Below are 14895 nucleotides of genomic sequence, written 5' to 3'. Positions count from 1 at the left end.
TAGGCAATGCATACCTACTCTCCCAATTCAAGAGCGGTATGGCAATATTGCCACTACAATGAATCTATTGTATCTTGGCTGCACAAGTCCTGTGTGCTCACCTTTGTTGATCCAGATAAGATCCACATGCTTGTGCAGCACTCTTGTGCTGCAGCTTGAAAGGACCTTTTACATATGTGATTACCACAAATTTGTTGACACCTAAACCAACCATGACATGATTATGTTCTTGTTCATAAAGCCACCTCTCTGTCTCTTGCTCTCTCATAAAATTTTCAAAGACATGTAGATATCTACAACTCTCCCAAATTTTGAAATAAAAAGATGTTTATCATAAAGATACAAGCCTTGAAAGAAAATCTTTTGGTTAAGTTACAATTTCAATTGCCTTATTGAATGTGAATGCCTCAAAGGACCCAACTATGTCCTATGGAAGATACGCATGGTCCTCAAAGATAAAGAACTATGGATAATTGCCACTGGGAACCATCCATGAATGAACATCCCACTGAAGAAGTTGAAAGCAGATCTACTATCTTGATAGCCACACATAGTCAACAACGTACCTACCATCTTGAAAGCCACATAAGCACCACCAAGGGCACGAGCACCAACACTTGAACGACAGAGTTCGCAACATTTCAAGGAGGAGATTTAGGTAAGACAAGCTCATCATCTGCTTGACTCTCAGAGACATACCTGCAATTAGTGAGGTAAATGGTGCATGCTACCTATAAGGAAATAGAACATAAGGAGCATATTAACTTTGCACAATCAAGTTTGGGCTCCCTTAAGACCCCCTTAAGATGAAAAAAGGAGAACCTATTGCTCCTCGACTCAAAAGAATATAAGGGTTGGCTCACCAACTAGAGGTAGTAAGGACACCATCCCAAGAAAATTAACTACGCTTACAATCTTAGGAAGCTTTCCCACCTATTTCAACTCATTGATCATGATGATAGAAGGATGAGGGTTCCACTTATTAGCAAACCAACTACTCCAAGAAGAAGCTAGGGACAAAGGTATGAGTCCCAAAAAAGAATACACTACTCATCAGAGGTCCCATCGTTAGAAACAAGAAGACCAAGTGGGAGGATGGGAACACACAATTGACATACACCAAAAAGACCAGACAACGTCAAAAGAAATGCACGGGACAAAAACAAAAGGGTAATTCTTCTACTACTATAATGAGAGACAACATTTTGAAGAGACTGCCTGAAGCACATCGAAGACTTGAAGTTGCACAAATAGATGTGCACATATCTAGTTTAGGCTACTGAAGATCATACAACACTAAAGGCTCTCATGGCCCTACTTCAAGAGGAGGAAAATTAGAAAGGATGATGACCAAATAACATACAGTGGAATTCACCTTTGCATTAAGGGGGATGCAAGAGGAGGGTAGTGGGCTCGACAAGCATTGGTACCTAGACTCAAGTGATAGTTGCCACATATGTTTTGACATATGAGCATTGTCCTTGCACCAAAACCTTCCATGGGGGGAGGACATGGTGATTAGGTGATAATGGATCCATTAGTGTAGTCAAGAAGGGCACGATACACATTTGGTTACCCAAGTGGACATGTTCTAAACCTTCTAAAAACTTGAGGTTGGTGAGGATGCTTGATAATCACGAGTTGAAAGTCAAGTTTAAGGAAGGGAAATGCTTGTTGCTTCAAAATACTATCATTTTTGTGATGAAAGACAAAGCAAAAGCCATCACAACCTAAAAGCAATAACAACATACCAGTCAAACCAACAAAAGTCCTTTGCATCTATTGCTAAGGCAAGTCATGATGGGGCATGATGAACGAGTCTAGCACTAGCACTTTGGGCACATCAGCACAAAAAAACTCAAAAACATGGTGATGCACTCTCTTGTAGTATGGATTTCACTATCAAAGGAGAGCTAACCTTGAACTGTACAAAGTCTATAGGCAACACACTCCTTGGATTTTGATTAATTAAGATGGTGGTTTAAAATGGATCATGATTATTGTAGCACACCTATCTCTTTCCCTCCAGGCCTCCAACATTGCGGTGGCTCAAACTTTGATTAATACAAGGTCCATGGCATTTCGCATTTGGCTACTTTGCTCTCATCTACCGCTGCTCTGCTACTTTGCTCCATGCATCCTTCTCCATCTCTCTTCTGCCCCTACTCTACTTTGCTCCATGCTCCCTCCTCCAACTCTCATCCACTCATTTACTCCCCTACTCATCCGCTCCCCTACTCATCCACTCCACTGCTCACCCACTCTTTACACCATGCCTATTACTAATATCACCCCTCGATGCAACGTGATCCCAATCCTGCCTACCTTCTCATATAAGGTCATTGTGTTGCACTCTTTAGGACTTGAAATGCTCGCTCTTGTGCAATCTCTTCGTTCTCTCGATCAATTCCCCCCATATCTGCATATCACCACCTTCAGGATGACATGCACACCTCTAGCCTCTATATGGTTGTGCTCTATGGATTCCCTGGAGACATTGACAAAGGGCTAAGGATTTTTAGAGTAGAGTTCTCTTGTCTAACACAAGGGGGCGTATTCTGAGTCCTGTATTTGTGCAATGTGGATGATCTTCGGCCTCTCCATCGGCTCCCTAATAAATTTGAATGCAGCAAGCTGAGCTGGCCTCTGTGAGTATCATCAATCGGCAATCCTGAGTTGTACAAATATCCTCTTGCTATCGGCAATCGGCAATACTAAGTTATACAAATATCCTCTTGCTCAACAAGGCTCATAACCACTCAGCGATGGCTTGATGTAATCTTTAGGCTTTTAAGACTCTCAGTGATATTTTTGCTTGCTGGATGTAATCTTTCAACCTCAACAAGGCTCATAATCTTTTGGCCTCTAAGGCTCTCAGTAATTGCTGAGTTTTCATAAATGTAATCTCTTTTGTTAAATTTTTACTCCATGAGGCTCAATACAACGAACTGTCGTTAATTTTTATATAAACCACTCAGCAGTGGCTGTGGTTATCCTCATTGGATGTAAGATTTTGGTCTCTAAGGCTCTCAATAACGGCAAACAGAAGACAACCATCGTGCTGGTTCTTGGAGTTATATATATTAGTGTACTAAGGAAAATGTATTTCCTTGTGCAACCAAGAAAATGGAATTGTTGAGATGGCCCTTGAGGGGTCCCCTTTAGGGGCAAGGGCCATATCAACATGCCATATTTGTCCAGTTTTGGATATTGTATAATGCATGTCGATATGGCCCTTGCCCCTAAAGGGGACCCCTCAAGGGCCATATCGGCAATTGCATTTTCTAAAAGTTTATTTGTATTTTTCTAGATGTATCTCCATGCAACAACTATGGTGGTTATTGGAGCTATTTTAGCTCTATTTTGGTCCTAAACTAAGGAAAATGTAGTCCTACTTTAGTTGCAATAAATTCTAAATGAGGAAAAAAGTATTCTGAGCCACCATAGTGACTGGAGGCCCGGTGGTGCCATCTAGGTAGTCATTCAAGCCAAAATTTGAGTCAATGCAGTGACTAGAGACCCGGCGGTGCCATCTAGATAATCAACTACAATTTATCAAGTGAAATTTAAGCAAAAGAGATTACATCTACATCCAATAACAGTTTATATAGAACTAATAACAATTTATACTAAGAGCCTCATGGAGCAAAAACTAAACAAAAGAGATTACATTTATAAAAACTCAGCAGGTCACTCCATAACTCTAAGAACCAGTGCAGTGGTCACCAAGCCAACCTTGAATTTTCATGATCTGCATCTGTGCACTGCCTAGTGATAGGTGGCAAAGCTACAACAAAAGCCTACACGATGACAAGGGGTTAAGCCAGAGACCGCACTGTGCAAAGCAAGGTAGAGTTGCACGATGTAGTCACTGCTCTACGCATAGGGCAGAGCTGCCATGTATGAAGGTCTGTGGTGATCAAAATGATATATTGCAACTCATTGTTACGTAAGTCCACGTGGCATCATGACACTAAAAAAATTTTCAACGAGAGCATGGGTCCATCCCAAATTGAAAATCTCACCCAGAAGCGCATTGCGTCGCGGCCCTAAAATGACCCCAAAAATAGCTTCGCAATTGGCTACAACCAAGCAAACAATGACATGAAAGCATGAAAAGAGAAAGGATAGGACTTGCTTGAGTAGTTTTGCATGAAAAGAGAAAAGGAGAGGAGATAAGAGAAGTAGGGGGCATGAAAAACTCGAGTGTCATCTCCTCTACAAAACCTACATTCTCTTTTGAGAAGAAACCCTAGAAAAACTTTCTCAAAACCTCCTCAAAACTTAGAAAAACTCAAATCAAAACCCAAACATGTCTTGAATAGAAAGTAGAAACTACTTAGAAACAAAGATATGATCATGGTTTAACATAGACAATATTAAAAAAGTGAAGTAAAAAGGGGATCTTGAGTTTGAAACTCATTCTTTACCAAGATCCAAGTCTTTCAAAGGGAAGTAGAAGAGGGTAGGAAAGTAGAAGAAAGTAGAAAAGAATGATGGGTGTAAATGAGAGAAAGATGATTTCAAGGTTGGTACAAAGGTGAAGAAAGCAAAGGAGGGAGGAGAGCTCTCAAGAGATGAAAAGCAAAACTAAAATGCAAGCTTTCAAGTTTTGGATTTTTACACTAAATTTCATTGGTATTTTGGTTGGAAATTCTCAATAATCCATTGGTATTTATGTCACAATATTCATGAGAATATTCAATGTATGGACAATTATACCAGTGGTTATAATGAAAGAACATAGCATTTACTCTAATTTTGGTATTTAAGGTGTTATTTCAAATGTTGCTAGATATTTTACATTGTGTTAAATTGTATGTGGATGGATAGGAAAAATTCATCATCATCCCTAAAGACATAAAACTAGTGCTCGAACGCTTAGAGTGGCTTTGTGTGACGATGTCTTGTTTGTGTACATTATGCAAGTTATAGAATTTTGGAGTTTAGGATTTACAACTTAGGTTTTATCAATGATTATCATCATACTACTAACATTGTGTGAGATTATTATTTGAACTACCAATATCTCATCCTTACTAAGGTAAGTTTAGAGTTGGAAGTTTAGGACTTAGGGCTTAAAATTAGGATATAACATTGTGTGACATTATGATTTGGAACAACAACATCCCATCTTTACTAAGGTAAGTTGTTGAGAGTTTGGATTTAGGACTTAGGGTTTACAGTTCTATCAACCATTATCATCATGCTACTAACATTGTGTGAGATTATGATTTGGAACACCAATGTCCCATCTTTATTAAAGTAAGTTTAGAGTTTTGAGTTTTTAGACTTAGGGTTTAGGGTTTAGGATTTAGGGTCTAAATTTTAGGATTTAGGGTTTCATCAATCATAATGATCACATTACTAACATTGTGTTGTTAGTCGGACCATGTCTTATAAGATAATTCATCATCTCTATGAAATCCATGGAGAATCCATGGATAGTGTGCTTCTACTGCATCATCATCACCAGTAGAGGATTAAGTTTTTAAGCTACTATAGAACCCGATGATATAGAAGACTTAAGGATAGGACTAGCGAAACATAGACTTGTTTGGAATGAAGGACTTGATTGAGGATGAAAATATTAATGTAAAAACAACTTCTTGAATAATTTAACATGGATCTAGAGCTTTATTTCCTTTGCCAATTAACTTGTAGCTGCATAATGACATTTTATTTATTTATTTTGTCATGATTATATGAAGGTATTTTAACCCAAACTTGGTATGGAAGTTCTCAAATTTTTTTTTCTTTTTTCTATCAAAAGTACAAAGTGATATTTTTATAGAAGGTAAATAAAACCATTTCCAATAAGTTTTTTGGCAATCCAAGTATTGGTATAGATTCCAATATTAATGTCCAAATAGACAGTGATGATCATGTCTTGTATCAACACCTATATAACTATCAATAATATATATGAATATGTCGGTGTAAAATCATCCGATAATACCAATGGATATTTCTACATATATACCAATGGCGACTCAATTACCAACATTCTGCTACTTTTTTCGATGTAATACCTTTGCTTAGCTTTAAAAAAATGTAAGTAGATCCAAAAGTGTTGCAAATAAGCAACTAAAAGGTCCCTATTACTTCTTACAATGAGCAACCTAGAGGAAAGTTTTTGTTTCGTGAGCTCCCATTTAATAACTATTATAGCCCTGGACCTTGAATTGATCTAAAGCTATCCTAAGACAATCTCCTTAAAATCAAATTTAGTGATTACACATTAGGTTTATGCATCCTACACTCAAGTGGAATTTTTGGATTTGAATATCCCCAAAGTGTAAAGCTTGTTGTATGTCACTCTTCTTACTTCTTATCTTACTATTCTTTAAGGAAGGGATCCATGTGGTGAGCACGTAGTGCGTTGTGGAGGTTTGGAGGGAGGAGAATGGAGGCTCGCCAGAGGTTCAAGCAAAGGAGGAGAAGGCTCGCAGGAGATCGAGGAGTGGAGGGAGAGGAGACAAGTAGAGTGTGCATCATAATTGCTTAATGCGCAATCTGCTGGGCACCGGAACAGAGGCAGGATGGCTCAGGGGCAGTCTGCCACACCAATCTGCCACATGTGGTGACGACATCCTGCCACATGTGGTAACAGACTACAGAACCAACCCACACTGCACAATTTTGACCAGCTAATCAAATCGCACACTTGATTGAGACTGCCACGCGGACACACTGACATGCTCTTAAGCCTTTACACATAGAGAGAGACACAGAGAGAGAGAGAGAGAGAGAGAGAGAGAGAGAGAGAGAGAGAATAGAGTGTCATATATATATATATATATATATTCTCTACCCACACACACACACACACACATGTATATATGTATCTAGAGGGAGAGAGAACAAAGAGAGAGAGAGAGAGAGTGAGAGAATAAAACATTATATATACATACATATATATGATAATATATTATATTTATATATTTATCCATGCGTGTCTATGTGCGTACGCGTACGTACACACACACAAGTATATGTATAAATATATAATATTATGTATATTCTTTATAATACATTAATATATAATATATTCATTAAATGTATGCATGTATAATTATATTTATTCTAAATATTTATTTACCTTTATATATGATTATATAAAAATATAAATACATATATATATATATATTTGATAAACAAAATTTATATCAATATAAATATAAATATATATTTATATTTATATATATAATATAATCTATAAATATTAGATTATATAAATATATATATATATATGTATAATTAAATATGTATTTATTTATATTTACATTTACTTTATATATATGTGTGTGTAAATGTATAAATATATATGTATTTGTTGATATTTATATTTATACATTTATAATTATTATATATGTATATATTATATTATTTCTAAAGTAATTTAAAAATGATTATATATGTATGTATGTAAATGTATAAATATATATGTATTTATTGATATTGATATTTAAATATTTATAATTATCATATGTGTATATATTATATTATTTCTAAAGTATTTTAAAAAGGATTTTATATATATATATATCTAATTTTTTATTTTTCTCGAGCGAAAAAGAGAGAATCCTTTTAAAGTACTTTATAGTGAATTTTAGATAATATATAATATATATATAAATATAATATCCTAGGCACCCCTCCACCTCCCTTATAAAGAAAAAGTTCACCCATCTTAAGCTCATGTCCATATTTATAAATAAAGTTTTAAATTGTATTCCTTTTGAAATGAAACGGAGCCTAGGATCCCAACCTTGAGACCTCGCTGATCGGGTCTCTAACGCGTCATAGATAGGTGCTTGTCGCATGGAGTTCTGGAGTAGTGATCCTATGTAGACCCATGCAGTTGAAAGGCCAACTAGGGAAATTGGAAAAGCCACTTCAGCGTCTTTGGGTTCGATCAGTTGATATGCCTTACGTTTTAGACCTAAAGATCAATTCTCCAAGTGCGCTATCTCGGTGGGAAATACGCTTTCGGGAACGGAGAAGCAAGCAATTAAGTCCGATGTCACGAATACAGCCTCATAGAACCCAAACATGGTTTTTGCGCCCAAGCTCGTCCAGTACGATTCTGCAGGTGAACCTCCTGGCAAATTGAAGAATGCGTAGGCTGCCTGTGTGTTTTGCCATATTCCCAATCCTATCATTCTCACACCTTCGAAGGATTTGTAGAACGTGCAAGATAGCAACCCTTCTGTTTGCCGGAAGTAAGCCTTGAGAATGGCCAAGCATGAATACGAAAGTAAGTCCTTATATTCGGACTCGCCAACGATTCCACGCAGGTGCACTACATCTCCTTGTGATAGCTGCGGAAACGAGATTCTCTCTTTGCAGTCGAAGCAAGAGATCTCATACCAGCAAACGTCCACCACGTCTGCTATCGAAGAAACAGCCTTTTCAAAATCATCCACCTGGGAAAATATAGCAACCTCAGTTCAGCAACGCAGACTGTAAGGATTAGCTCTGCAGATTGGCAAATCCCATCGCCTGGGAAGAAACTTTTACATATAGAATGGCGAAAGTGAATATTCTCACCTTTGGATACTTGTCACACGAAGTGTCTGTTATTGTGCCCTTTTGATCCCAAATCGAGTAAACAGCCACCTGGAAAGAACATTAGCTAGGCAGTGTTTCAAGAATACAGCGGTCGAGGAACAAGGTACCTCGCACATAGGATGTGAAACCCAGAGAGGAGATAAAGAGTGTACTCACGGAGCAGGAGCTGAGGCTCTTGAGGATGGCGGAGCGGACGAAGCCGGTGCGGTGGAAGGAGAGGGAGAGGGCGGAGAGGCGAGCGACGAGGTGGTGAGTGGTGAAAGGAGGGCGAGGTTTGAAGATGGCGATGGAGATGAAAGAGAAATGGGCAAGGGAGAGGGAAAGGGCCATGGGGATTCAAGAGGGCGATAAAGAGATGGAGGAGCGAGCTAGAAATAAGCAACTGGCACTTGGCAGAGATCAAAGTGGAAGGGAAGGGAGGGTGAAGAAGGAGGACTGAGAGAGTGAAAGCTCGATAATATAAAGCGTTGGTTGTTGCGCCGTCATTTGATAACATGTGCGTCACTAGTGTATATATTTGAGAGTCTCTTCCTTAGTTACAACTTACTCTCCACCGACCGTAGGCTCATTCACTTGGATTTTCTTGACCTACTAGAACATATAAAATCGGTTGCTTGCTCTAGGGATGTGACCTTGTAACAGAGAAGTTAGAACTGTTGAGAGAAACAATGGATCGGTCAAAAGGTGGAGCGTGCAAATCTAGGAAATCAGGAAACGCGTCATGAGCAACTACTCCAGTCTACGACGTAGAGAGGGTGCCCAGTGCCACTGGGGCCCACTACCACTGGGATTTCAATCTCACTAAGCAATATCTTTGATAGCACATGCATTTTGCAACAATCTTGTGGACTTGCACAAAATATATATACATAAGGGATATAAGGGGTATATAAATCCCAATTTCACTAAGCAATATCTTTGATAGCACATGCATTCTGCAACAATCTTGTGGACTTACACGAAATATATATACATAAGCGATATAAGGGGTATATAAATACCCCTTCAATGTACACATCGTTGTATGGGGCTTTTATATAATGAGCGTCTTGGGTGTCATGTGAGAATTGCTAAACAATGAAAAATAAAATTGGAAGGTTTCGTGACTTGCAAGTTTTGGGGGTTGTAATTAAAAAATAAAAAACTTTTTCATGTGAAGTTTGAAGGACCATAAGTTATTTGAATTGTTATTGAAATATTTGCAAATTTATAATAGTAATTCATATGTCTTAGTGTAGGGCCTAAGTTATAGGGTGTGAGTTTAAGGCCTAGTTTAAAGGGGGCTGGTGTGTGACTCCAAGTTAAAACTTGGACAAAGAGTGAGTAGTGAGAAGTAGGCATGTGAAAAAATAATGGTTTGAACTTCAAATAATAGGCGAGCCAAGTGGGGACTTCAACGAAATCATTGGTTTCCAAGGGTATTATACTAAGGAGAGAGTGGGATCTTTTGACTTTTGAGGGTTTTTGAATGGGACTCTTTTGCAACTCAAGTTCAAATGGTGTAGGAAAAGTTGAATTTTCAAGTTGCGTGGATAAATTGACATGTAAAAGGTCTTTGTATTTGTTTCTTCACATCAATAGCCAGTCAACATCACATGGTTGCCCAATCTCTAGTACAGCCCACCACCAAGAGTAATCATGTTCATTCACCATTGTTGGTCCCATTGCATATTTACAATTTGTCAACCATCTTATGGTGCAAGTCACTTTCATGATTTTGATGCAACACAAATGTTTCATTCTAGTTTGATTACCCCCACTAGCCATTACTCACATGATAACATGTGTTTTTACTTGTCAAACACATTGGCTCCAATACCATTATTGGTGGAATGGGCACTATTGGAATATGTTAGCATCACATTAATCACTCAAACCTTAGGTTCCCTTCAAGACTTGAATGGATCCAAGGAGATGTGAGCAAAGACCAATGATCACTCACTTTTCAATGTGTGTATGTAGGGTTTTTTTTTTTTGGGGGGGGGGCGATACCACGAAGCCTGCAACTTCCACAGTATGCGTAATTTTGAGAGTGCCCAAAAGGACATTGGAGGTCTCAAGTCTTTTGGAGAGCACTTATAAAGCGACTTTCCTAAAGGCATTACAAGTCCTCTGAAGTCATCAGTATGTTTTAGAGAGCAACTAGTCGGCCAGTCTTCCTTGATTCTCCCCATGAAGTCTCTCATCAAAGATGTTTCCCAACTAGAGAGCAAAATCTACTGGTAATGCTTTCCATGGGCATCCACTTCCCATTTTTGGGTCCCAAATCTCCCTAAACGTCTTCAAGCCTTTTGTCACAAGCTTTTTGACAATTTTGGGATGACTTTCCACCATCGCAAGCCCCTCCTTTAGTGTCTAGTAAGAGAGCCATAGTGACCTACTAAGAGAGTCGTCCCCGCCCAATGCTCTCCGACCTATCAAAATGACACCCTAGACTTTCCCTCTCCATCCGTGGCAAATTCTTCTAAAGATTTTAAAATGCCCCACCCTAATTGGCACACCCAACAATAAAATATCTTGCCAAGGGCCTCTAATCCTATAGGGTGGCCCTTTCATAACCATTCTCAAGAAATCACACCCGGTTGATTATTTCCAAGCTTAAGAAGTCATTTAGAGCATAATAGAAAGCACTAATAGGTTGTGTAATTTCAAGATAAAGGTTATACAATGACACAAACAGTATGCTAGAACAAGATGCCCAACCTGTGAGCTTGTTAGCATGGTGAATTGGAAGTCTGATACATTTCTTTGGCTTGAATCCCAAATTAGCAGTGTACATGTACGGTTTGAGGAAACGTGTATTAAAAGAGCATCATTTGGTAATGATGTCAATGCAGTATTGGATGCATTATGGGTTGTGCATAAAAGTAACATCCTCCAAACTTCACAAGATGTCTTGCTATGATAAATGTTGCAAAAGTCACATTTCTTATGTGACTATTCCATTAGAAGAGCCGTAGAATTGAGAGCTAGGAGAAAAAGTTGGCCTTAAGGTTTGGAATGGTAGAGACGCGAACTAAGCAAGAGGAGAAAGGACATGATGTAGTCTTGAAAGAAAGCGTTCTTAGATGTACCACGTAAAAGCTAAAGTAGCAACCTAGTCACATAAGAATGTGATTTTTGTGACATTTATCATAGAGCAAGAGATCTTTTGAGGTAAACAAATTGGATCAAGAACATATGAGATCATCGATTGGGTTTGTCTAATAGGCTGTCTTAGTTTGTTATAACACTATTGGTATGCTAGCAAGTAGTATAGGGCAATGTTGGTGCTCGTATAGATGAGAAGCACAAAGAGAGGTGGCAATGCAAATAGCACACCCTGTCCTCACAAGAGTTGTTGCTGCTACCTTAGAAGAGCCCCCTTGGACAATCACACCATATTCCATGGTGGGAGCCTGTCACAATTTTTCCTCTAGCTATCATTTAATGAAGGGTCCTTTAGGCATTATGTTGATGCACACGTGAAGGGAGGAGCAGAGAAGGTGTCACAAGTAGAAGAAGAACTAGAGGATGCAATCAAAGGCTCAGAAGACGTGCTGCAAAGAACTGACTTTTCTTTGTGCTAATTGCACCATCTTATCCATGCTCTCATGGCTAGACTAGCGCTATCCCATTAGGCCTAACGGTTCCACATAGACTTGCATCCTAGCAACATCTTGCTTGATTTTACTCAAAGTGGTGCATGTCGTTTTCGAATCGTGGATTGGAGAATGGCACAACATGTTTCAGAGGAGCGTAGAAAGGCTTTCAAAAGATTGAAGCGCATGTAAGACGATAGTTCAAAAGATTAGCAACAATGGATTTTGCAGTCACGAGCAAGACCATGCTTGAAAACACTAGCTTACACCAAAGTTGCAGAGTTCTGCAAATAAAGGAAGATAAATTCCACATCCAGATATTTTTTACTATCAACAAAATGGTGCAATGTTTCTTTGATGCCTGCAATATTTCACATTGGGTATTCGCATGCCTGATCATGCACTTACATGTAAACTTTTGACGTACATTGGTCATACGATGATGCTAGAAAACCCATCGAAGAGGCTTACACCCACAGATGTAATGCAATAACTCTAGGTGTTTGATTGTGATGGGAAGTTAGCTATGTGGCCTTTGAAGAGATGAATCTTGCTTTAAGTTTGTAGAGTGATAAATTGTAAAAGAAAGCAAATCCTTTGTACAAAAATTCGTTACGATGATGGAATAAAATCATATATGGAGTCTCATTTTTAATTCTTTGAGCCTACTTTCGTAAAGTTTGCAAACGTCTTGTAGCATCGTCGTGCATCAACTAAGCAACAACCCTTAGCTTTCATGGGGTCCATTGCAAACAACAATAGAGAAAACACAATAAAGGTGGCACCGGTGGCACTAAATGCAACTCTAAATGCAAAAATGTCCAAATGCATAAACATACATCAATACAATTGCACCAAATACATCAATTTGATTGATCTCTTCAAATACAGTTGGCACCTCACATGAATATATAAGGCAAGTTGCACCATCTCCCCAATCTAAAAACTTGGGCAAAAATAACCTCTTGGAAATCTCATTACCTCACATACTCTCCTTTGCATTCATTGGCTTGCAGTTGTGGTCAACCCTTACCCCAATACTCTAGATATACCCCAATACTCTAGATATTGAAGCAATCAACCACTTACACAACCACAATGAGAACTCTCTTCCTCGCTCTCTTTCTCTCACAACTGAAATGTGGTCCATCTTACCCCACCGCACTAGGTGCAGGAGCTATGGACTACAATCTTGCAGAATGAAGATCACTTAAGGCTTGCAAGCTTTCCATAAGAAAAAAATAGGTGGGAAACCAGTCAAAAGTACTATTGGTAAGTTCCATAATGTTGCTAGTATAAATACTAATACCGATGGTAGTATAAATGGTATTGTTGTCATATTAAGGATATTACTACCGACATATTTATATGGTTCATCAGTAATTTTCTAGGTTACCAATGTGATAACATTGTTTCACACAATTTTTGATAAAAAATGATAATAATGAATGACACATTAATGCAAACATGAAAATGTGAACAAAATCCTTAAGGACAAGAAATGTACAACCACAAAAAGTGAGGATCAGGCTTTCTAATGTCCCTATGAAGCCAACAATTTTCTTGTTTTAGCCCTTAGCATGAAATAGTAAAAAGAAGAATGGGAAACAAAACCTTTAGTGTTCTCTCTCTCAGCATAAGAGGTAGCTCTGAACCCAAAAATGGAAGTGCTTGGATAGATGGATCAAGTCTGCAACCCTTTCTCCTTTGGTGAGAGACTTACAAGAAGTCAAAGCCTCTAGAGATGTGCTTAAATCTTGGAATGGTGGATAGGAGAAGACTTTGGTTCAACACCAACCACTCTAGTGGCAAAGAGGGCACCTCTATTTGCATTCTATATCACTATGCCAATGTAGTTGACAAGGTTATAAAAGACCCATGAAAAAATTGGGTTGCTATCCAATGTAACCTCCCTATGCACAAGATAAATTTTGTTTCTATGTATGCTCCAAGCCCTTGTTCTCTAAGGAAGAAGCTCTAAGAGGTTTAAAATTTTATCACTCCAAAAAGATTTCAATAGCAGGTGACTCCCACATGATTGAGGACTCAGGCACTATGATGGGAGGCTCTGAGCTGGAAGTTTGGGGAATGTAAAGGAAGCTTCCAAATTAGTGGACATCATAGAGGCTAATACATTCACTTGGTCAAATCAGCAAGTGGGCCACCAACTCAAAGAAATAAGACTTTGACAGGTTTTATTTTGCAAAGGAGAAGATGATGTAAGCCTTAGCATTAAAACTAGAATTTAGGAATCATTTTCACTATTAGACCATAAACTAGTTTGTTGTTCAGCCAAATTTGGAATGAGAAAATCTCTCAACCTTTCACATTTATTGCTCCTAGATGCAACCACTTTTTTCTGAAACATAACCCTTATGTGTTCACTCTACCTACTTTCAAACAAGGATTTTTTTATATCTCGTCAGAAAAGAAGTGGTTGCATCTAGGAGCACGAAAAGTGAAAGGTTGGAAAAAGAGAGTGTAGAGATATTAGCTGAAGCACAATCATGCTAAATGGATGCTCATACTAGGCTAATCTTGCTAAAGAGGCAAATTAGAATTCAATAAGCGCATAAGCATCTCCATGCTAAGGTTTATTTAAGGGACTAGTGGTAGGAAAAATAGATAGGCCAACTAAAAAATACTTCAGATTACCAAAAAAAATAAATTAGAGAAGAGTTGCCCTTATGACTAAATATAATTGAAGATATAAATGCCAAGAATCTAGAGGAGAATAGAG

General features: G+C 38.3%; 2 protein-coding genes and 1 pseudogene across 4 annotated transcripts in view; 1 reads left to right on the top strand and 2 right to left on the bottom strand.

Annotated features, from left to right (window-relative positions):
* Positions 1-14895, bottom strand: part of LOC147905803 (Transducin/WD40 repeat-like superfamily protein) — a 375013-nt gene that overhangs the window by 28626 nt on the left and 331492 nt on the right. The window lies entirely within an intron of this gene.
* LOC147905804 (pentatricopeptide repeat-containing protein At1g06140, mitochondrial-like) overlaps positions 1-14895 on the top strand; it is a 191239-nt pseudogene that overhangs the window by 14623 nt on the left and 161721 nt on the right. The window lies entirely within an intron of this gene.
* On the bottom strand, positions 7930-8986 carry LOC147905808 (uncharacterized). The gene is made up of 3 exons (XM_087381819.1): positions 8731-8986; positions 8554-8622; positions 7930-8429 (listed from the first exon to the last, which is right to left on the bottom strand). The coding sequence occupies exons 1-3, from the start codon at positions 8902-8904 to the stop codon at positions 7953-7955; spliced, it is 720 nt and encodes a 239-aa protein (XP_087237945.1). The 5' UTR covers positions 8905-8986; the 3' UTR covers positions 7930-7952.

The sequence above is a fragment of the Dipteris shenzhenensis genome, chromosome 1, assembly GCF_047967505.1.
Source record: "Dipteris shenzhenensis isolate YYH24624 ecotype China chromosome 1, Dip_SZ_1.0, whole genome shotgun sequence".
Lineage (NCBI taxonomy): Eukaryota > Viridiplantae > Streptophyta > Polypodiopsida > Gleicheniales > Dipteridaceae > Dipteris > Dipteris shenzhenensis.
Note: the sequence above shows the minus strand (reverse complement) of the source record. Positions and strands in the feature narration are given on the sequence as shown.

Excerpts from the sequence above, each read along its gene's own strand:
- LOC147905808 (XM_087381819.1), bottom strand. The coding sequence starts at position 8,904 with ATGGCCCTTTCCCTCTCCCTTGCCCATTTCTCTTTCATCTCCATCGCC. Across the intron at positions 8,623-8,730 it reads AGAGCCTCAGCTCCTGCTCC|GTGGCTGTTTACTCGATTTG; the intron begins GTGAGTACACTC and ends TGTTCTTTCCAG. Across the intron at positions 8,430-8,553 it reads CGTGTGACAAGTATCCAAAG|GTGGATGATTTTGAAAAGGC; the intron begins GTGAGAATATTC and ends ATATTTTCCCAG.